Source organism: Cynocephalus volans, chromosome 10 (assembly GCF_027409185.1).
Source record: "Cynocephalus volans isolate mCynVol1 chromosome 10, mCynVol1.pri, whole genome shotgun sequence".
Lineage (NCBI taxonomy): Eukaryota > Metazoa > Chordata > Mammalia > Dermoptera > Cynocephalidae > Cynocephalus > Cynocephalus volans.
In genome coordinates this window covers 29,646,130-29,671,006 of record NC_084469.1, presented here as the reverse complement: position 1 = coordinate 29,671,006, position 24,877 = coordinate 29,646,130, and the positions used below count along the sequence as shown (strand labels likewise).

At 35.6% G+C, this 24,877-nt stretch overlaps 1 protein-coding gene across 7 annotated transcripts in view; it reads right to left on the bottom strand.

The window, feature by feature from the left end:
* Positions 1 to 24,877, bottom strand: part of PAFAH1B1 (platelet activating factor acetylhydrolase 1b regulatory subunit 1) — a 77,207-nt gene that overhangs the window by 21,906 nt on the left and 30,424 nt on the right. For all 7 annotated transcript variants that reach the window (XM_063112735.1, XM_063112731.1, XM_063112733.1 and 4 more), the window contains one exon: positions 16,887 to 17,107. In XM_063112735.1, the coding sequence (XP_062968805.1) occupies positions 16,887 to 16,918 (32 nt within the window). In that variant the 5' untranslated portion in view covers positions 16,919 to 17,107. The remainder of the gene's footprint in view (positions 1 to 16,886; positions 17,108 to 24,877) is intronic.

The window sequence follows — 24,877 nt, the reverse complement described above, 5'->3', positions numbered from 1 at the left end:
TTTTTTTATCAAACGAATAAAGGGGAAAATGTCAAGGGTAAACAAATCATATATAGTACCTGTAAATATTTAATGTTCCAACCTAGCTCCACTCCTATCTCAAGGTCAAGTCCTAATGCCTGAAACTCAGCCTGAACACAGAGCACACAGCTCCTAACACTGAAGCTCATATAACAGATAATATGTATGTGCAACATATGTACAAATTATAACAACTTATGACCTTAACAGACATCTTTTTGTAAAAGAAAGATAAAAAATCCCAACACCTTGAAATTACCAGTACTAACCTTTCAGTACAGTCTTCTCATACAATTTTCTATGCCCATATTTTATATCACCATGTATATGTAATATGTGATATAGTTTTTTGTTGGGGGTGGGGAGCACAGCGGCAGCTGGCCAGTACAGGGAACTGAACCCATTACCTTGGTGTTACAAGACAGCACTCTAACCAACTGAGCTATCTGGCCAGCCCAACATCATATATATTAATACTCAAACAATATTCCATTATATAAATATACCAAATTATATTTAAGCAATCATCTATTGCTAGAATTTCAGGGTCTTTCTAATTCTTCACCATTTTTAACAATATTGTTTAAACATCCATATAGATAAAGCCTTTCTAACCTCTTTACATCTGAGTCAAAAGATACATAGATTTTTTTTTTTTTTTGTCTTTTTCGTGACCGGCACTCAGCCAGTGAGTGCACTGGCCATTCTTATATAGGATCCGAACCCGCGGCAGGAGTGCCACCGCACTCCCAGTGCCACACTCTCCCGAGTGCGCCACGGGCTCAGCCCGATACATAGATTTTTAAGGACAATTTAATAGCTACCATCAAATTACTCCCCAGATTTGTACTAATCTATGCTCCTACCAGCAGTTATGAATGTCCCTTCACCATCTTTACTTGGTAAAGATGTGCAGCAGACATGATTAACTAAAAGATGTAGATGATTCCAAAAGTGTATAAAGCAGTACCTCAAAATGTTGTGCTTTATGGGGCCGGCCCGTGGCTCACTCGGGAGAGTCTGGTGTTGATAACACCAAGGCCACGGGTTCGGATCCCATATAGGGATGGCTGGTTGCTCACTGGGTGAGCGTGGTGCTGACAACACCAAGTCAAGGGTTAAGATCCCCTTACCGGTCATCTTTAAAAAAAAAAAAAAAAAAAAAATGTGTTTTACATTTATACTTTTTATAAAATATTAAATCCGACTTAAAAAACAACATTCACATCTCTTGATCCTAAAACCATCCTGTTAAATTAGGTAGCAGAGTGTATTACCCTAATGTCATAAATGGGCAGACTGATTTTTCTGAGGTCACAAAACTAGCAAGTAGTAAACTAACTTAGGATAATAATTCCAATCGCTACACCTCCTCCTTCAACTAGAGCTGTTCCATTTTTATATATTTCCATATATATTTCTTCATAAATGTTTTAAAAATATATTTATACTGCTCTTTAAAAAGCTCCACATACAAATCCTTGAAACCAGGTCTGACTCAGAAATTCACGCTTTTGACCACTTAGGCCTTACTGTTTTGGTAACTGACTAGAAATGAGAGACGGGGAAATGGGTGATTCATAAGTTTCTGGTGGATGGTGGTAACTTACTTAGAAAGGAAACACAGGAGAAGAGGAGAGGAGGCAAGTTCTGGTAGAAATAAAATAAAGTTCAGTTTTAAATCCCCCCCTCCCCAAAAAAAAGATGACTAGTAAGGGGATCTTGACCCTTGACTTGGTGTTGTCAGCACCACTCTCCCCCAAGTGAGCTAACCAGCCATCCCTACACAGGGATCCGAACCGTGGCCTTGGTGTTATCAGCACCACACTCTCCCAAGTGAGCCACGGGCTGGCCCTTAGTTTTAAATCTTTTGACTTGAAGTAGTTATAAGATATTTAAGTAAAGATATATGATATAGGAGGTGATGGATATAGAAGTCAGAAACTCAAGAGAGATCTGAGGTAAGAAAAGAATTTGAGAAAATTAGCAAGTAGGTAGTAGTGATTCAAAATATGTAGGCAGTAAAAGAGACTTGGAAAAATGATGTATAATGGGAAGAAAAAAAGGAGACTAGAATGTAAATGACAGAACCCTGTCAGATACCAATATTTAAGAAACTGTGAGAGAGTGAAGGAGCCTAGTAACGTAAAGTCAGAGAATTAAGAGAGATGTCAGCAAGCCAGTGAAGAAGAGTTTCAAAGAAATGAAAATGGACAACAATGACAAAGATCTGAAAGAAATCAAATAAGCTAAATCTAAAAAGCGTCCAAGCACTCTGGCTACTAAAAGGTCTCTGCAGTTTCAGAACTTCAAGCAGCCTCAATATTCCACCCCACAATAAGGTTTCAAATGAGCATGTACAGTATTAACACTGGGGAGGAACACTGAGGTTTGAAGACAATATCAGGGACAGGTTCTCTTTCTTGCTAACAAAGGTTACATGTTTGGTGACAAAGTTTATAAAACAATGACAAAATTTCATCTCAGGTTCGTGCTCATCTAACTACAATGACCACCAGGAGGTGTGAGTTTAGGAGTTGTCTTGGGGCAAGGAGAAGTCCAGCAATAGATTATGATGACTACTTATCCATGGCATTGATGAAGTAAAGGAGAATGAAATGAGTCAGGGTGAGTGGACTTTCATCTTCACTATTAAGCAAAAGAACACGTACCTGGTACTAGCCTGTCAGTTACTGAGTGTGAAGTAACATTCTGATATTTAACCTACCTCCTTCCCTTCCACCCCACAGCAGCAAAAAAACAAAACAAAAAAAATGAACAAAACATATATGCATTATTGTTGTTCATTCTCATTTTTAGAGTAAATCTTTTGAGTAATGGAACCACAATGCGGAGGATAGTCACTAAACAGTTCAGTTTTGATATCCCTCTTTTCTTGTTTGTGTTTTCTTCTTTACCCTTTTAAGCTGTTAAGAAAAATAACTTTACTGAAAACTAAAGTAACTGAAGGTATGCTATGACTTCAGACTAACAGGGCTGAAATCATAATTATATTGTTTTAAGTTACTGATACATATATTACTGATACATATATACTGACATTTTTTAAAATGCATGACCTACTATGGGTCAGAGGTCAGCTATGTCTCCAGAGAGAGGGAGATTTTGCCACAGTTCTTCAGTCCAACTAAAAAGTTTTAAAACATTTTCTCCCTTTTCCTCTAACTTTAATATGGCTCTACAGTAATTATATAAGATATATTCTATTTAACTGTGAGATCTATTTAGAATACAGTCCTATAAAAATTACTTTGCATTATTTAAAAAACCCATAAGGAAAAGTCAGTTTGTACAATAAGAACAGCCAATACAATTGTCATGTATTAAGATGTTTGAGACATTTATAAAATGTAAAGCAAATTTTCACTATAAAACGAGGGGAAAAGGGGTAGGTGGGAGTGGATGACCATCTATTTATATTCCCAGTTTCATTCTAGGGAATATAAAAGAGGGTTGGGCTACATATAATCCTACCTTTCAGAAACTTGTAAATCTGAGGAACAAAATGAAAATTACCAAAGTGTATGAAACTTAATTCAAAATAGAGAGAAATGAGACTGAATGAAAAAATCTTTTTATAAAGGCAAGATGTAATTTAGGCCTTAAAGGAGAAAAAAGTAGGCATTATAGGCAGGGAGCTGAAGGGGAGCAAGTGAATGACAATGGTATATGATGGAGACCTCAATGTATATCAAAAGGTATGTGATATTCTTGATTTTAAAACGTTCCTTATCAAAGGGTCTTCATTAAGAATGTACATTAACAGTAAAAAAAGAAATCTCTCAAACCTTCAACCAATAAATATAATAGTTAATGGTAAAACACTAGAAGCATTTACATTAAAGTCAAGAACAAGATAAGAATGCCTATACTCACTACTATTATTAAAATTGTTCTAAAAGCAATTATCTAAATACTAGATAAAAATATCAGAAATGAGGTGGCATTAAAATAATGAGAGAAATGGGCCGAGCCCGTGGCGCACTTGGTAGAGTGCTGCGCTGGGAGCGCGGCGAGGTTCCCACCGCGGGTTCGGATCCTATATAGGACTGACCAGTGCACTCACTGGCTGAGTGCCGGTCACGAAAAAACGACAAAAAAAAAAAATTAAAAAAATAATGAGAGAAATGGCTAAAAAACATAGGACAGAAACAGACTATAAAGGACATTCAATGCAAGAAAAAACCATTTAATGAAAATTATATTTTTAAAAAATTCATTTATGAGAAGTGTTATACAAGGCAGGTTAGATCGGATAGCTAAATAAAGCAGTTAGTAGTTAACACTGTAGTTAGTCAAGCCCTAACTAATAAAAGTGAAGATCCCTTAAAATCAGGTCATATTCATGATAAGCATCCCCAGAACTATCAAGCTAAACATAGGTTCCATTTGTTGATGGAGCAGTTTTTACCCTGCCCTAAACAGCAGGATATTCAATAAAACACAACACTACTAATACCAGGGCCTTCTGATGATGAATCATTTACTTGTCCCTGGTCTCCATTCCTCACTCTGAAATAGTTGACCCTATGTATCCTTGGGTTGCATATCCGTGGATTCAACCAACCGGATAGAAAATATTCGAGGAAAAAAAATATTTAAGGAAACCAATACAATAAAATATAAAACAAATTTTAAAATATAGTATAAAAACAATTTACATAGCATTTACATTGTATTAGGTATTATAAGTAATCTAGAGATGCTACAGAAGTATACAGAAGCATAGGTTATGTGCAACTACTACACCATTTTATACAAGGGGCTTTGAGCATCTGTGGATTTTGCTATCCATGAGTAGGAGGTAGGGAAGCCCTGGAACCAATCCCCTGAAGATACCAAGAGATGACTATCTAATTGCATCTTAGCCTTCGGCTGACCTCCAACCTCACAAAGAAAATAGGAGTTACGCAGCATACAATTTTCTCAACTCCCTTATTGGTATTTGTGGCACTGTCTTCTTCTACAATGTGTCTCTTTTTCTATCTAATACAACAACCCTCTAGAATACCATCAAATCTTTCAGCGAAATGCATTTGAAATGGCACAATAAAAGGGCTTCTACAGAGTTAACAATTTTGATCTTGATGATTATATCTTGATCATCTTTAGAAATGCCTATATTTCACTCTTTTATCAACAAATATTGAAATGTATTTTTTTAATCAATGAGCAATTTCATAATTTTGGTTAAAATTCATAAATAATGTGTTTTTGTTTACTGGCTTATTATTTTGACAAGTCTAACATTAACAATGGGGAAAATACCAGTATTCCTACAATTCAGGATGTCATTATTTGTTAACTGGAATGATCAGGATGATGCATTCTACTGAATCAAATATTTTAATTACAACATTTCCAAAGAACAAAAAATTAAATGTAACATAAACTGAGAATACTTTAATGAAGATTAAAGTCTTGAAGACTCAGAAGGCCCTTTACAATCTTTTGCCTTAAGGCAATAATTAGATATGTTAATAATCTTTGTGTGGGAAGTGATAATATAGGTAACATAGGTTCCATCATTATCAAACTTCAGAAGTTTAAAAAGCAAAAGAACATCAATGCATAAGCTGGATAAGAGCAATATATTAAAAAGCTTATGTTTAAATGTATATTTAATTTTATAGTCAATGAAAATGCACAGCTGTTTTTTATAAACACTTGAAATTAAGGTTATGAATTACACTTACAGTCTCATTTCAACCCTAGTATCCAAGACATCCATGTATTTTGCTTTGTTGCTCAGTATTAATAAAATTCTAATTCACACAGGTAAATAGTGCAAACAATATGGAATTTGAACAGCTCAACTTGCAGTCTCAGAGTATTCTTCAATTAAACTGACCCAGAAGATTTAAAAGGGAGTAGGAAATACCTGTTTGAAAGTTGAGTAACTAACAAGATCTAAACACTGCTCTCATTCCTTATGATAGAGCCTAAAGTCAGACAAGTGCGCAAATCTTAAACTAAGTCCTAAAACTATTTGCCTGGCATTAAAATCAACTCCATTATGTGCTGTTGTAGTATATTTTCATAATTTTAAGTGTGTAGGCAGGTGCAAATATTCACTTTCAGGGCAGAATCACTTTCTAATCAATGCTAACTATATATACTGTTCAACTATATCCACAGGAGAAATCTGAATACCTCAACTGACTGGAGAAGTTACTTTATTAAAGGAAAAAAAAAAGCTAAGGCCGGCCCATGGCTCACTTGGGAGAGTGTGGTGCTGATAACACCAAGGCCACGGGTTCGGATCCCTATATAGAAATGGCCGGTTAGCTCACTTGGGAGAGAGCATGGTACTGACAACACCAAGTAAGAATTAAGATCCCCTTACTGGTCATCTTTAAAAAAAAAAAAAAGCTTAAAAATATTACAGTCATGAAAAGACATGGAGAAACCTTTAACGCAGATTGGTAAGTGAAAGAAGCCATGTGAAAAGGCTACAAGCTGTGTGATTCCAACTTTCTAAAAAGGCAAAACTATGGAGATAGTAAAAATATTGGTGATTGCCAGGGACTTGGGGAGAGGGAGACAGGGATGAGTAAGTGAAGTTCAGGGAATTTTTAGGGCAGTGAAACCATTCTGTATGATACTGCAATGGTGGATACATAACATTATACATTGTTCAAAACCCAGAGAATATACAACAAGAAGAGTGAACCCTAATGTAAAAAATGGACTTTAGTTAATAATATATCAATATCAGGCTCATCAATTATAACAAACATACCACACTAATGCAAGATGGTAATAATAGGGGAAATGGGTAAAAGGTAGAAGTAGGGGGTGGGGTGTATGAGGAGGTATATGGTATTCTCCTCCAAATTATCCCATTCTCAAATCAAAATTACTTCCAGGCATTAAGAATTTTTTGTAAAATGATTTTAAAGTCTATCTAGAAAAACAAATTTTAGAGAAGCCAGGAAGTTTTCAAGACAGAAGAAATTAGGAGAACTTATTACCTGATACTGAAATTTACTATAAAAGTTACAATAATCAAAATAGTGTTGTTCAGGCTTCCGAAAGCAAAACGAGTCCAAAACCTAACACAAAGCTTTTTAAGAAGGTGTTTTCAGATCAGTAAGAAAAGGACTATTTAATAAATGTTTGGACATGTGGATAATGACTCAGGGAAAAAGCAGTTGGATCTCTTCCTCATATAATCAACACACATAAATTCCAGACAGCTTAGACACTAAGCATAAAAATGCCCTAAGAAGATAAAAAAATGAATATTTATGTAATCATGATTAGTGAAGGTTTCCCAAGCATTACTTTAAAAGAAAATAATTAAGGAAAAGATGTAGCTTTCACTACATGACACCTATTTGCAACATATGACAAAGGGCAACTATCCATAGCACACTAAAGTCCCCTTAGAAATCAACAAGAAAAATGTGAACACCCAAAAAGGAGAAAAAAAAAAAATTGGCAATGCCATAAATAGAATTCACAAAAGAATAACAAAAAGCAATATATACACAAAAAAACAATAAAGCCTTAAGAACACAGCTAATTAACATTAAAGTAAAAGTGACTAAGATTTATTAAGCATCTACTTCAAACCAGGCACCATGCCAAGTATTTTATATATACTATTATATTTAATCCTCATAATTCTGTAAGGTATCCCCTTGTGAATCTAAATTTTCAAAAAGTGAGATGAGAAAATCTGGAGCGAATATTTTTACCACACCAGTAACAAAGGGTTACCTGCAGATGGGATCTGGAAATATGTCTACTTTTCTGTATCTTCCAATTTTTCTTACATTAAAAATATTATAGTTTGTTCCCTAATTATCACACTTTAAATAGTTCTAAATCTTCTACTTGTATATTTGAAGTGGTGGAATTACTATGTTACCAATAACTTAAAAATTTAATTTTAACAAATACTATCAAAAAAGATGATTACAATTTTATCTTTCTAAGTACAGACATTATACTCTCTAGCGTGCCTATTTCTTTACACACTATTATGAGTGTAAATGGATCTAAAACCAAATTAGCTTTTATAATAACTTGGCTCGAAGTAATGGATTACTATCCAAAATCCTTAAGTGTGCTAAGTCATGTCTTGTATTCTAGACCTCAATATTTGGTTTTATTCAATTATATCTTGTTTACATTCAATCATCTTTCTAGCTATTTGGGATTATGATTCTGTTATTCAACATATTTTACAGCTTCATGTCATCTAAAAAACAGAAAGAGTACCTGGTATATTTTAAAAACTTAAAACAGGACAAAGTCCAGTGAGTCAAACACCTCTTTTACGTTGTACTACCATTATTTAGCCCATATTCATCTACCCTGTCCAAAGGGTATGTCATAAATACTTTTCTGAAAACCAAGCATACTCTGCGTACAGCACTTATCTAGATTAGTAACTTGTCTTAAAAGTGTAGGTTAATAGAGTTGCCTTGATAAAGAGTGGAAGCCAAGAAAAGATTCTTCCCCCATTCTTTTTTCATACTTGTACGTACTTTTATATATAGTTTGCCTTTCCTGTTAACCTATGTAATACAAATACTCCTCAACTTATTATGGGGTTATATCCTGATAAACACATTGTAAGGTGAAAATAACTTAAGTTCAAAATACATTTAACAACCTACCAAACATCACAGCTCAGCCTAGCCTACCTAAAACGTAACACTTACATAGCCGACAGTTGGGCAAAATCATTTGCCAACACAGTATACTGTAGAGTATCAGCTGATTATCCTCATTATGGCGTGGCTGACTGGGAGGTATGGCTCGAGAGACAGTATTGTACCACATATTGCTAGCCCGGGAAAAGATCAAAATTCAAAATTCGAAGTAGGGTTTCTACTAAATGCATAGTGCTTTCTGTACCATTGTAAAGTAGAAAAATCTCAAACTGAACTATCCCAAGTCAGGGACCATCCTGTACAAGGGGTCTTCAAAAGGTTCATCGTAAGATTCATATTGCCTTTTAATTCTACTTTTCCACAAACTTTTTGAAGTCATTCCTGTTATATGTATTGCAAATATTTTCCCCAGCCAGTTACTTGTATTTTAATCATGTTTGAGGTCTTCCTTCATACAGTAGTTTTATATTTTGCCAGTCAAATTTACCACTCTTCCTTTTGGTTTCAGGTTTTTGTTTTTGTTTTTCTTTTCGGTGACTGACCAGTACAGGGATCTGAACCCTTCACCTCAGTATTATAAGGCCATGCTCTAACCAACGGAGCTAACTGGCCAGTCCTTAGCATTTTACATCATGAGGAAGTCCTTTGTTACCAAAAGTCTGTATTTTCCTCTACCATCTTACTTTGTTATTTTGCATGTGTTTAATATTTAGGCTTTAAATGACACCATCTTTATCATATGATAAATTTCATAAATGGTCCTGTCTCTGAACTTTATTTATTACCCTAACCTATTTGCCTATTCCGTAAACGTTTTACTTACTGCCTTTAAAATAACATTTGGATATCTAGTAGAATCTGTTCCTTCCTCACTAATCATTTAAAATTTTTTCTTAACTGTTTTTCTCTTCCAGATGAATATTAGAATCAAGCTGGTCAAATTCATAAAAAATTCTGTTTGGATTTTGGTTGGGGTTGCACTTAATTTTATTAATAATTTGAGAGTTCTGACATCTTTCAATTACTGACTTTTTCATCCAGAAACATGGCAAAGAAATCTTTTCTACTACATTATCCAATAACAAAAACTATATTTGTATGCTATCTTGTTTCAAGCCACAATACTATGTAGATCATATCATCTACAAATAATAAGTTTGGTTTCTTCCTTTCCAATAGTTTATCTAATTCATTTTATTGCCTTATGCATTGGCTAGAATCTCAAACATACATTTAAACAGTTGCAGAAACACAGAAACTCTTAGCTTGTTCTCGACTTCAATGGAAATGCACTTACTATTTCTAACGTTTGTTGTAAATTTCTGATAAAGAGCCTTCAGTTCAAAAAAATCCTATTCCTTATTATCTAAGAAGTTTTCAACAATCAGGAATGGGTATTAAAAGTAATACTTCACACATCTTTTGAACTGATCATATGGTTTTTCTCCTATTTATTAACATAGTAATTACATTACAGGTTTCTTAATGTTGAACCACCACCCTTCCAGTCCTGGGATAAGTTATATTTTGCCATGATTAAAATTTCATATGCTACTGAAGTCAACTGTGATATTATGTATCTTTATATCCGAGTTCATACAAAAAATCAGCCTGACTGGATCCCATACTGGCCAGCCCCCCCGCCCCCCAAAATAGCCTATAGGTTTCTTTATTGTTTCCCTCTTACCTAATATTACTATCAAGGGATGTGCCAGCCTCAGATAATGAGCTCCTAAGTTTTCCACCTTTTTCGATGTTCTTGAAGAGACAATATAATCTGGGAAGTAACAGGTTCTAAAAGATTTGACAGAATTATTAGAATCTAGTCTTGAAAATGGTCTGAGCTTGAAGTCTTTAACTAACTTTGTAATTTCCTCTATAGTAATAATCTATTCAAGTTTTCTACTTCTTCCTGAACCAATTTTATTACATATTTTCCTAGAAAATCACCTGTCATTAAGATTTTCAAATTTAATAGGATAAAATACAATTTTTTTCATAATTTTGAAAATCACCCAAGTTCCTTTTATGTTGTCTTTCTCATTTCTATATTGCTTATTTGTAGGTTTTCTTTTTATTAAATCAGTTTTGTCACATGGAGCTGGGGGAAGCTGAACCCAGCTGCAACCAGGTAAAGAGCACCAAAAACACCATTTCCATGCAGGTAGCCCACCATAGCAATTGCAATTGGCATGGGTGCCGCAAAAGGGGCTGGTCTCTATAGCAGCAGTCACAGTCACTGTGCAGATGGCACACCAGACTCTCAACTGCACTGACAACAGGAGAGGCACTAGCGGAGACCAAAAAAAAAAGAGGTCCTCTCTCTCCACAAAGCACACTCCAGAGTAACAGAAGGGGAGGACTTGATCACACCTGTCTCAGTACTGGACAGATCACCTAGGCAACAAACCAACAGAGGAACAGTTAATCTATCAGATGGAGAGAACAAATCTATGGTTATTAGAGGTGGAAGGGGAAGAGGAAAGGGGTGACTGGATAAGGGGCATAAAGAATAAGTATGATTTGTAACAATGAATATGATAATAAAAAAGAAATTTTTAAAAAAATCAGTGTCTATTTGTCTTTTTAAAAAGCTAGTTTTTGGTTTTACCAATTAAGTTTACCAGATTTCATTTTCTAACATTAATTTCTATTTTTATTATTTTCTATTTATTATTAATTCCTTCCCTCTGCTTCCTTTGGGCTATTCTGTTGTTCTTATTCTTAAATTGAATGCGTAGTTCATTTTTTTCCTTTTCTTTTGGCGGTTGGCTAGTACGGGGATCCAAACCCTTGACCTTGGTGTCGTAACACCACACTCTAACCAACTGAACTAAACGGCTAGCCCTCATAGTTCATTTTTGTTCTTTGTTTTTATAAGCATTCATTAAAGACTATATTTTCTGTATGCTATGTTGGCTACATCTGACAATTCCGAGTACCCTCACTATAATTGATTTCTTCAGTTCCTAAGTTTCACTCTGATCTCAATTCCTGAGTTAAGAGTATATTTTTATTTTATTTTTATTTATTTATTTTTTTTGTCGTTTTCGTGACCGGTACTCAGCCAGTGAGTGCACCGGCCATTCCTATATAGGATCCGAACCCGCGGCGGGAGCGATGCCACACTCCCAGCGCCGCACTCTCCCGAGTGTGCCACCGGCTCGGCCCAGGAGTATATTTTTAAATGTCCACATGACCAGGTTTCTTAGCTCTCCTTTTGCTATTATTTTTTATTTGTTGGATTACGATCAGCAAATGAGGTCTATGTGATTTCTGCCTTTTGGAATTTGAGATTTTTTTTTTTTTTTTTTTTTGGCAGCTGGCTGGTATAGAGATCCAAACCCTTGACCTTGACATTATAATGCCATGCTCTAACAAATGAGCTAACCAGCCAGCCCCTGGATTTGAGATTTTCTTTGTAGCCTACTGCATGGCAATTTTAAAAAATACACTTATAACTGAGCGGGGAAAATGTGTGACCTAAGAATTATTCACTTAACTTTTACTTGTCATTCATTTATGGAAGTAAGAAAAAATTATTCCCTATCATACAAAGACTCATGGAAGACTGTTTATGAGCCCATTTTGAAAAAAGTACACAATGACAAACTCCACCCAACCAACAGAATAATCGAAATGAAAATTCATGGGAAATTGTGGCACAAATGAATTAGGGGTGTGCACTAAATCAAACAGAGTGCAAATATTATCAACTAGGACAACATAAAAATAATACAATTTCTTCGTCTTTCATGGGGGGAGATTAACAGATAAAATTTGGTAAAGAAATGGAGGTCTAAGTTTATTTTGTTAAAGTAACTACTAGATGAAATAACAACAGATAATACCATTTCCAAATTCACAGAAAGGGGGGAAGGGTGAAAATAATATCAAAAACAGGTTACAAAGTATAACTTTATAAACCTTAAGAAACAAGGAGATGCTCATGGAATTTTTATAAATCATAAAAACATCCAAAAAACATGTAATACACATAAGTAGCTACCTCTGGAAAGTGGGGTTGAGATGTTGAAGGAGTGGGTGTCAATGTGTACATTCTGACATATATTACTTTTGGTAATACCATTTTGTTTAATAAATAATGAACTTGAATTAAAAAACTGGTTCTGCCTCTGTTATTAGTCATAAAGCTAGATTAATTTTAAATTCTCCCATCCTCAATTTATCTATAAAACAGATACCTGCTGTACTCACAAAAATGTTTTATTATTACTTATGTTTGTACGCCCCAGAGCAGTAAGAACAGAGAAGGCAGGCAAAACACATTTGCTGAGTTGAATCACATTTAGTACTATTGCTTGTCTTATCTCTTTTAAGTGTGTCAAAAATTCATTTTCATTTCTATCCCAAAAATAGCTCAAAGAATTTTACAGGCTAATTGCTATCCAACCTACTAGAAATGCTAAAATGTAACAAAGGTCAATTAAGATGTCAAAATCTATCTTACTCCCAAGAAGTACATAAACATTGGTTTCCTCCTATCATAGTAAATATACACATTCTTTTCAAAATTGGGAGAAAAAAAAAATCTCATTTTACTTCCTCATTAAAAACTGGAAGATACTAAATCTGTTTTCCAGATTTACATTCTGATCTTGTTATAAGAAATTTTCTTTCCTTGACGAACACTTTTAAGTCTTTTCTCACCTAAAATTCTCTAAAAATTTAGTCACCTGAAATCAGGTTCTCCCCTCTCACTTTACTTTTACCCAAATTAAAAGCTCTCTTTTTAGCCATAATGTTTACTCTAATTTTTTTTTTTTTTAATTGGTGGCTGGCTGGTAAGGGGAAGTACTCATCATGATTATGAGGGACTTCCAAAGGAGCTCACACAAACCACCTGGAAGAAAAACATCTGAATTGACTCAGAAACAAGAATGATTAAAAAAGATATACATCACCAATAATACAAAAGTACATACACGCAGGGCTATTCATCACAATATTATTTGTAATCACAACATGCTGGAAACTACATAAATGTCCCAAACATGGTGGACTGGCTGAAGAAACTATTATATACATACAGTGGAGTACTATGTACTGTGTATACAGCTGTTTAAAAAAAGACTACGAAGATCTCTCTGAAGTGATATGGAATGAGTTCTAGGAAGTATTGTTAAGCAAAAGAAAGCAAGAGCAAAAGTGTACATATGCTACCTTTTATTTAAGAAAGAAGGGAGAAATAATAAAACATAAGTAATCTCTCTCATTTTTATAAACCAATGAGATTGGTTCCTACAAAGGGTAGGAGTAACACAGTGGAAGAGATTCAGAAGAGAGTAACTCCTTTGAGTATACATTTTTGTATAGATAATGATCTACATATCTAAAAGTTAAATTAACAAGGATGGGAAGAAACAAAAACTAGAATAGATAAACCCAACTATATTTTAAATGAATATATATAACCACACAAGGAGGGGAAAGAAACAGTAACAAACAAAACAAATCTAAGTAACTTATGAACACAGTATTTGATTATATTCCCTCAGTCATGGGCAGGGTGTGTGGAGGGAGAGTTGCATACAAATATTTAACGCTTTATAGGGAGGTTGTTTTTTGTAGTAGGATGAGGGGAATGATTCTGAAGCTATTTTAAAAGTATTACAGGATTGAGCAAATGAGTCAATGTGTTCATATTGCTGGGAGTCAGGGCTCTCACTATAGAACCAGGGAGATATAAATATGATATAGGAGAAGAAAGAACTTGTGGGGTTAGACTGGAATTAGACGTAGTCTAATGATTTCTAAAATAAGTACACTGTGTACATGTCTATGTACATTATTAGTGGTTTTCAACCAGGGACACTGGCAATGTCTGTAGACATTTTTCGTTGTGGCATCTAGTGGGTAGAAGCCAGATGTTGCTCATCAACCAAAAGTATACAGAACAGCCCCTGCAACAAAGAATTATTCAGCCCAAAATGTCAATAATGCCAAAACTGAGAAAACCCTAATATATGTCTACATTGTGTGTCTTTATATGTGTTTATACATACATGTAATTCCTAGATCTGTCTTCTTGAAGGGCCTAAGAACAAAGATATCCCAATAATAATGGGCAAACCTAGTGCACATATCTTGGTCTCTAACACCAATCCTAAGAGGAACCAAGGCTTGCCAGAGAAATGGCTGATTCTAGGGTTAAGGCAGTATAAGTACACAATAAGCCTGGACCTTCTTGTGCTAGAAAGTAAAGAAGTACTCCCCCAAAATGATAGGGGCATATACAAGATCCACCTGGAGTTACCAAATCTGGCAACTATGCTCCAAATCTGGGACAATTAAAGCACCAAAACAATAAGAATAGTAAGGAATGATACTGTTAAAAATACAAGTCATGAATTCATACTGATAATGAAAGGACAAGTAAATAAAAGGGAGAAAAAGAAATTCCCTTGCTTACAGTCAAAAAGTGAGTGCTCACTAGTAAATATGGAATGACTGGTGGTGTCAAAAATCATTTTGGGGGTCGGCCTGTGGCTCACTTGGGAGAGCGTGGTGCTGATAACACCAAGTCAAGGGTTAAGATCCCCTTACTGGTCATCTTAAAAAGAAAAAAAATCATCACTTTGCAACCACTGCAGTAAAATATGGTTCAGGCAAGAATCATCAACCGATGTTAAATCTAGGGAGAAATACTAATGGAAAACAAGAATGTCTGCATGGTGCTAAAGTACCTCCCTACTTAATCTGTTGAAAAGGAAATAATAGTAATATAGAGTTATTATTAAAAAATTTTGGCTGAGAGATGAAAATTAACATCATCACTGATGGACAAATGGCTATTATGTGTCTCTAGATGTGATACTCTGAGAATACAAAATTACTTATGTAGTATTCTGGCCAAGAATGTATAACCAGAATCTAATCACGAGGAAACTCATTAGACAAATCCAAAATGAGGAACACTGTATTTTTTTTTTTTTAAGTCTATTCGAAAACATCAATGTCATAAAAGACAAAGAAAAGCCAAGGAAATAATTCAGATTAAATAAGACTAAACAGATATAACAACTAAATGCAATACCTGATCCTAACTGGATGGTGTACTAGAAGGGGAAAATGGTATAAACGACATTATGGTGGCAATCGAGAAAACTGGAATATGGAAGGTAGATTAAATAAAAGCATTGTGTCAATATTAAATTTACTATAATTGCTAATGTACTGTGATTTTATAGAAGAATATCCTTTACTCTTAGGAACTGAATACTGAAGTATCTGGGGGGAGAGGTCTTTGATATAACAAGGACATTTAACAGCAATGTACTGTCAAATGGTTTAGAGAAAAAATATTGTGTGCATACCCACACCCCTTCTACAGCGTGCAGATGATAAAGTAAATGGTACAAAATAGGTGAATTTTGTAAAACATATATAAGTATTCTCTGTACTAATCTTGCAGCTTTTTTATAGGTTTAAAATTACTTCCATATAAAAAGTTTTTTAAAGCCATAGAAAAAAATTTTTTTTAATTTAAGTATGAAGCTAAATTTGCCGCACTATATTCTTTTTTATCGACTGACCAGTACAGGGATCAAAACCCATGACCGCAGTGTTAATCAGCACCACACTCTAACCAAGTGAGCTAACTGGCCAGCCCCCTCCCCCAATATTCTTCACTACAAAAATGAAATGCTATACAATACTATAAAATATAGAAAGCCATAAAAAATAAAATAGCAGTGGTCAAACCATTTTACACCTCTCTCATTAATGCACTTGCATTAACTATCATATTAGCCACCTCATAAAGTTTAAATCCTATAATAGCTATTGGAAGATAAAAGATAAAAATACAAAAGGCAAAGGAAAGGCATTAGCAATAATAAAAATGAAAACCCTTTCATTTTTCTAAGACATGGATTCCAGACAAAAAAATTTTAAAAAGCTCTGAAGCACCTATCTTACTACTGAACATAATATATTCAAAAGACAAGCTTAGGATAAAACTTATCCCAACTAACTTGTTTTGCTTTACACTTATACATGATAAAGTCACAAGGGTAAATAATTCTATGTCAAAGTAAGATCCAGTTTCAAAATCAGACCAAAATGCCCAAACCAATATTTGAACACTGGTAAAAATAATTTTGCTCATAGACCTCCCAAATCTGCATTTTAATTTGCTACTTTGTCTCTTATGAGAAAGAGGGTTTTTTTAAAGCACAAAACAGAGAAACTTACAGTTCATCTCGTTGTCTCTGGGACAGCACCATTTTGGCTGTAATGTCAAGCTTATTTGATATAGTGGTATGTTCCTCCTTTGGGAAATCAAAAAGCTTTGCGATCTCTGGGTTTATAATTAAATATGCCACTAAGTGGCTTCCACACAGGAGAAAATGATTCTTTTACAAGTGGATCCAACCAGTAACTGGGAGATATTCAACAAGTAAGGTTCATTCCACCTATGAAGAAAGAGAAAGAGAAAATTATTTTTTTCATTTAAAATTTAAATTATTTCTAAATTACTAATTGCAGTAAACACTTTCAAAGATGAGGTTTACCATCATGCTAATATGAATATTAGATGACATTTTCAAACTACAGTGAAAATCAATTAATGGCAAAATACATAGTATTTTATGTATTTTAAAGAGCCAAAACAGCAATCTTTTTAAATTTAACATACATTTACCCACTCCTAAACCATATTACTTGCTAGGTACATTTAATTTCAATATTAACATGTAACTTCTCTAGAAGACTATAATTCTCCCTTAAAGACAAAAATTAAATTCTCTAATTTCCAAAAGGCATAAAAAAGTAAAACAAGCAAGGATTTCACAAAACATACACAGGCAAATAATGCCAACCATAATCGAAGTAACCTTCAAGGTTGAATGTTAGCCATCAATAACCTTAGAATGCCTGATGTTCATAATGTAAATAAACTGCTGAGCCATCATCTCACTCTCTTTTAAACAATGCACTTAATCAAGAAACAAATTTAATATTATTTCAATTCATTTTGTGTCCCTTAGAAGCATATGTTTTCGAAACAAAAAACTGAATGGACTACCCTAGATTCTATATGCTCATAAAGAATCCACTTTTCTAACCTAGTTTTTCAATGTAACTTAACATTTCAGAGCCTGTACTTTATGCTGTAACACCATACAATCAATTTCTACATAATATCTAAAAAGTATTGTGACCAACTCAGCTAGAGTAGATGTAGCCAAAGTGAGAAAATTCAAGAACTGTTCCATTAAAAATAATTCCTCAAATCTAAAAAAAAATCCTGTTTGTCTCATCACATTAAACAAAAATAGCTAAAGAAAATTTCCATTGCATTTAGAAAATATATTTGAGATAGTCTTACTTAAAATGCAGGCTACTGGTACACATAAAATTCAATTGGAAGGGGCACTTCAAAGCAATAGAAAGCCATCTTCCAAATGAAATAAAATTAATGTGTAATGAAGGGCCCGTGGGACCACCAATCAAGAGACATACAATGGATAGAGGAAAACAAGGACCATTTCTTGAGTACCTTTTTCATGCCATGCCAAGTACTGTTCCAGGTACTGGCGATAGATACAGTGGTAAATAGACAGTTACCAGAGAAAAATGAAAAAGCAAGCCTTGGTTTCAAATATGAACCCCGAATCAAAAAGTGAGAGCTCAGAAGCTCCAAATGGCGGCTGTTGATTTCAGTGGAGATCCTTCTCCACTGAGCAATTCTAGTAAATATACAAAGGAATTTATTTTATGATCCTTAATGATTCTTCTGACCTGGAGCCCAGGTAGCTAAAAAACATTAGCTGAAAGCCATCACTCCTACTCTAAATCCAGAGATATATGATATGTCAGTAACAAACAGTGGAATTAGAACCAAACATGATGAACAACCCAGAAAACTAGCCCTCTTTGGTATTTAACAACTCCCAACTATTTAAGCTTCACTTTTCTTTATTAATTATGGTAAAAAATATATATAATATATATATATTAAAATATACATTTGTCGTTTTAACATATACAACTGCAGGGAATTAGTTACACTCACAATGCTACGTAACTACCTCCATCTATTTCCAAAACTTTTTCATAATCTTTAACATAAACTCTGTACCCATTAAACAAAAACTTATTATTCCTTCCTTATCTAAGCCTCACTTTTCTAAGTCTTAATTGTCACCAAGCCAAAGCATCTAGGGACTCATATATTCTAAAAAAGGTCATGGTAGGGGGGTTAAGGATTACCTCACAATAGCGACTATGTGAACTGTCTATAGGTTTCTATTATCTGTGACAATAGTAATCCACTGACAGAGAATCACATAAATTAAAGTGAAAAACAGGCATGGCAAAAATTCCTGCTTCAATTAAGAAACAATACTATACTACAAATCAACATATAGGAATACCAGAATACTGTCCTAACGACAGTACTGGAATAGTAGGATTGTCTAATAACAATAAAACCAAGACATAAACAAATCACTGGATGTAAACTGTTGTACTGAACAAATCAATTTTTACAATTATAGAACACATACTATGTGCCAGGCACTGTCTTATACACCAAGTTGAATGGGAAAAAGACATGATTTTTACATTCAAGAAGTTACAATCTACTGGAAGAGTCAGCCAAGAAACAGGCAATTAAAACAGTTTGAACAGTGTGACAAGTGTACCACATAAGAGGTGACGACTCAGGATGAAGCTGAGCAGGTAAGCAGAGGATGGATCACAAAACAAGCTCAGGTCTTTACAATTTATTCCAGGGTCAATACGGAGCAATTAAATAAGGATTTTTTAGAAAAATCACTCACTTATATAGTGAAGAATGGACCAGAAATAAGGCTGGCAGTAATAAAGGTGACAGATGATGGGGTCTACACTAGGACAGCAGCAGTAAATGAAGAGAATTAGTTTAGGATTTCAGTTTTTTACCAAGTAAATCTTACAGGACTGGTGATTACATGTGGGCAGCCAGAAAGTGAGAAAGGTCAGTCAAGGAGTCAAGAATAACTTCCAGAGATTTCTGACTTAGACCTAAGTTGAACAGGAAGCTCCAGTGTGTGAAGGGATGAAGAATGGATAAGATGACCCATGGAGAATGTGCAGAGCAGGATGAGCAGAGGGCCTAGGCTAGAGCAACACACATCAACACCAACACTTAAGAGTCTACAATTGAGGCTGAGAGGAAGCAGTAAAAGTAAAAATAGCAGAGAGCATGTCACAGAAGCTAAGGGAGTATTTCAAGAGGAGGAGGCAAACAGTATTATCCAAAGTTGTCCAACTATCAAGCAAAATAAGGTTCAGATGGGTCTGCTGTATTTAGCACAGAGTTCATTGATAACCTTGAGAAAGGTTTCAGTAAGACCGCAGGGACAAGATCTAACATGAGAGAAACCATATTTAAACAGGCAAGGAGATGAAGGAGAGAGAGATGGTACCATAAACAAATATTTACAAGTACAGAGAAATACAGAAGAGTGGTTTTTCTGTGTGTTGTTTTTATCAGCCAAATTACATGCTTAGAGACCTACTGAATTAGAAACTCTGGAAATGGGGCCCAAGAACAAGCTTTCCAGGCAATTCTGATGCACAGGACTTCCGATCAAGATGGCGGAATAGACGGTCCCTAGCGTCACTCTCTCCCACAAATCAACCGATTTACAACTATAAAAACATAACATCAAGTGCATACGGAACGGGGAGATGTCCAGCGGGGGAGGCAGAAGCTCCGCAGAGACCACATGCCCTGCGGGGCTGCCACTGCATGATCCAGCAGATAGGCTTCACCACCGCCACCTGGCTCCATAACCAGCCCGGCCTAGTGCGCACGGAGTGGGGAGACACCCAGCAGAGGAGGCGGAGGCTCCGCAGAAACCACACACCCTGTGGGGCAGCCACTGCACAATCCAGCAGGGAGGCTTCAACGCAGGCACCCAGCTCCATTCCCAGCCTGGCCTAGTGCGCAAGGAGCAGGGTGACGTCTGACAGGGGAGGCGAGAACTCCGTGGGGAACACATTGCCGCTGCACGATCCAGCAGCCTGGACCAGTGCGTATGGAGCAGAGACGTCCAAAAGGGGAGGCGGAAGCTCCACAGAGACCACACACCCTGTGTGGGGGTTGCCGCAGCACCATCCAGCAGCAGGTAGGCTTCACCACTGCCACCCGGGTCCATCCCAAGGCCTACCCAGCATGCACGGAGTAGGGAGACATCCAGCAAGGGAAGGAGAAGCTCCACAGAGACCAAAAGCTCTGCGGTGCCTCCGCACATCCCAGCAGCCCGGCCCCATGCACGCGGAAAAGGGAGAAGTCCAGCAGGGGAGATGGAAACTCGGCAGAGACCAAACACCCTGCGGTACCACTCCGTGACTCAGCAGCCCGACTGAGTCCAAGCTGACCAGGGAGGTGGCTCCCCGGAGAGGCCCAAGACCTGAGGCAACCACACACACAAGGCACTACTGGCCAACTGAGCAGTCACTGAGGTAGCCATACCAAATTGGCAACCACAGCAACATCTTAGTCAGACAACAGTGTCAAACCTGTGGACTGTGAAACCCCCTGGCACAATGAATAAACATCAAAGAAAAGATACCAGAAATACGAAAAATCAAGAAAGTACACCACCAAAGGTTAATAACTCTCAAGCTCTAGATCCTATAGAACAAGAAGCCCTTGAAATGACTGACAAGGAATTTCGAGTGATAATTCTAAGGAAACTGAATGAGATACAAGAAAACTCAGCTAGACAACATGATGAAATGAGGAAAAGTATACAGGACCTGAAAGAAGAAATGTACAAGGAAATCAATGTCCTGAAAAAAAATGTAGCAGAACTTGCCTAACTGAAGAATTTATTCAGCAAAATAAAAAACACAACAGAGAGTTTAACTAGCAGGCTTGCAGAACTTGAAGAGAGAACCTCTGAACTTGAAGATGGGCTGTTTGAAATAACACAGGCAGACAAAAAAAAAAGGAAAAAAGAATCAAAGGCATTGAAGAAAATCTGAGAGAGATATCAGACAACCTTAAGCGCTCAAATATCTGAGGCATGGGTATTCCAGAATGGGAGGAAAAAGGAGATTGCATTGAAAACATATTCAACAAAATAGTGGCAGAAAACTTCCCAGGTATAGGAAAAATCACAGATCTTCGGACCCAGGAAGCTCAAAGATCTCCAAATGTATTCAACCCAAAAAGGTCTTCTCCAAAACATGTTATAGTCAAATTGGTAAAACTCAAAGACAAAGAGAGACTCTTAAAAGCTGCAAGAGAGAAGCGTCAAATCACCTATAAGGGAGCCCCAATCAGACTAACATCAGACTTTTCATCACAAACACTAAAAGCCAGAAAGGAATGGGATGATATATTCAAAATACTAAAAGACAGAGATTATCATCCAAGAATACTCTACCCTGCAAGGCTACCCTTCCGAAATGAAGGGCAAATAGTATATTTCTCAGACAAACAAAAACTGCAAAAGTTCACCACCAAACGACCACCCTTACAAGAAATTCTCAAGAGAGTACTGGGTTTGGTTCCTGAAAAATAACTACCACTGCCATAAAAACACAAGAAAAATCAAAACCCACTAATATAATAAAAATGACATTCATGAGGAGAAAACAAACAAACAAAAAGGCTATCTACAAACCAAGGAACCAACAAATACAGAACACAAACAGTAAATCAGAAAGCAAGGAACAAAAGACACCTAAGACAACCAAACAATAATCAATAAAATGCTAGGAACAAATCAACACTTTTCAATAACAACTCTTAATGTAAAAGGCTTAGATTCCCCAATCTAAAGACAAAGACTGGCTGACTGGATTAAAAAGGAGGACCCAACTATATGCTGCCTTCAAGAGACCCACCTCACCCGTAAAGATTCACATAGACTAAGAGTGAAAGGATGGAAAAAGATTTACCGTGCAAACAGAAAAGAAAAACGAGCTGGAGTAGCTATTCTTATATCTGATAAAATAGACTTTAAACTAAAAACCATAAAAAGAGACAATGAGGGACACTACATAATGATAAAAGGACTGATCCATCAAGAAGACATAACAATCATAAATATATATGCACCCAATGTTGGAGCAGCCAGATTTATAAAACAAACTCTGTTAGACCTAAAGAAGGAAATAGACACTAATACCATAATAGCAGGGGACCTGAACACCCCACTCTCAATATTGGACAGATCATCTAGGCAAAGAATCAGCAGAGAAACACAAGATCTAAACAATACTCTAAACCAATTGGACTTGGCAGATATCTACAGAACATTCCATCCACAACCTCAAAATATTCATTCTTCTCATCAGCACATGGATCATTCTCCATGATAGATCACATATTAGGTCACAAATTAAGTCTCAACAAATTCAAAAAACTTGGAATTATCCCATGTATTTTCTCAGACCACAATGGATTAAAATTAGAAATCAATAACAAACGAAATTCTGGAAACTATACAAACACATGGAAATTAAACAGCATTCTACTTAATGACATATGGGTCCAAGAGGAAATCAAACAGGATATCAAAAAATTTATTGAAACTAATGAAAATAATGATACATCATACCAAAACCTGTGGGATACTGCAAAAGCAGTACTAAGGCGGAAATTTATCACATTAAATGCTCACTTCAGAAGAATGGAAAGATGGCAAGTGAACAACCTAACACTTCACCTTAAAGAACTAGAAAAACAAGAACAATCCAAACCTAAAGTTAGCAGATGGAAAGAAATTATTAAGATCAGAGCAGAACTGAATGAAATTGAAACCCAAAAAACAATACAAAAGATCAGTAAATCAAAAAGTTGGTTTTTTGAAAAGATAAATAAAATTGACAAACCATTAGCATAGCTAACAAAAAAAGGGAGAAGATTCAAATAACAAAAATTAGAAATGAAAAGGTGATATTACAACTGATTCATCTGAAATACAAGGAATCATATGAGACTACTATAAACAACTATATGCCAACAAATTTGAAAATCTGGAGGAAATGGATAAATTCCTGTACACACACAAGCTCCCAAAACTGAGCCATGAAGATATAGAAAATCTGAACAAACCAATAACAATAAAGGAGATTGAAGCTGTTATCAGTAGGCTCCCAACAAAGAAAAGCCCAGGACCAGATGGATTCACAGCAGAATTTTACCAAACACTCAAAGAGGAATTGACACCAATTCTTCACAAACTATTCCAAAAGATTGAAACAGACGCAAATCTCCCAAACTCACTCTATGAAGCAAATATCATCCTGATACCAAAACCAGGTAAAGATATAACCAAAAAAGAAAACTACAGGCCGATATCCTTGATGAATATAGATGCAAAAATCCTCACTAAAATACTAGTAAACAGAATACAGCAACACATACGTAAAATTATTCACCACGATCAAGTGGGATTCATCCAAGGGATGCAAGGTTGGTTCAACATACACAAATCAATAAATGTGATTCACCATATTAATAAAATCAAACACAAGGACCATATGATCATCTCTATAGATGCTGAAAAAGCATTTGATAAAATTCAACATTCATTCATGACAAAGACCCTCTATAAGTTAGGTATAGAGGGAAAGTATCTCAACATAATTAAAGCCATATGTGATAAACCCACTGCCAATATCCTGAATGGCGAAAAGCTGAAAGCTTTTCCTTTAAGAACAGGAACTAGACAAGGATGCCCACTCTCACCACTCCTATTCAACATAGTGTTGGAAGTACTAGCCAGAGCAATCAGAGAAGAGAAGGAAATAAAGGGCATCTAGATTGGAAAAGATGAAGTCAAACTGTCCCTGTTTGCAGATGACATGATCCTATATATCGAACAGCCAAAAGCCTCTACAAAAAAACTCTTGGAGTTGATAAATGATCTCAGCACAGTAGCAGGATACAAAATTAACACACAAAAATCAGTAGCATTTCTATTCTCCAATAGTGAACATGCAGAAAGAGAAATCAAGAAAGCCCGCCCATTTACAATAGCCACCAAAAAAATAAAATACTTAGGAATTGAGTTAACCAAAGAGGTGAAAAATCTCTATAATGAGAACTACAAACCACTGCTGAGAGAAATTAGAGAGGATACAAGAAGATGGAAAGATAACCCATGCTCTTGGATTGGAAGAATCAACATAGTGAAAATGTCTATACTACCCAAAGTGATATACAAATTCAATGC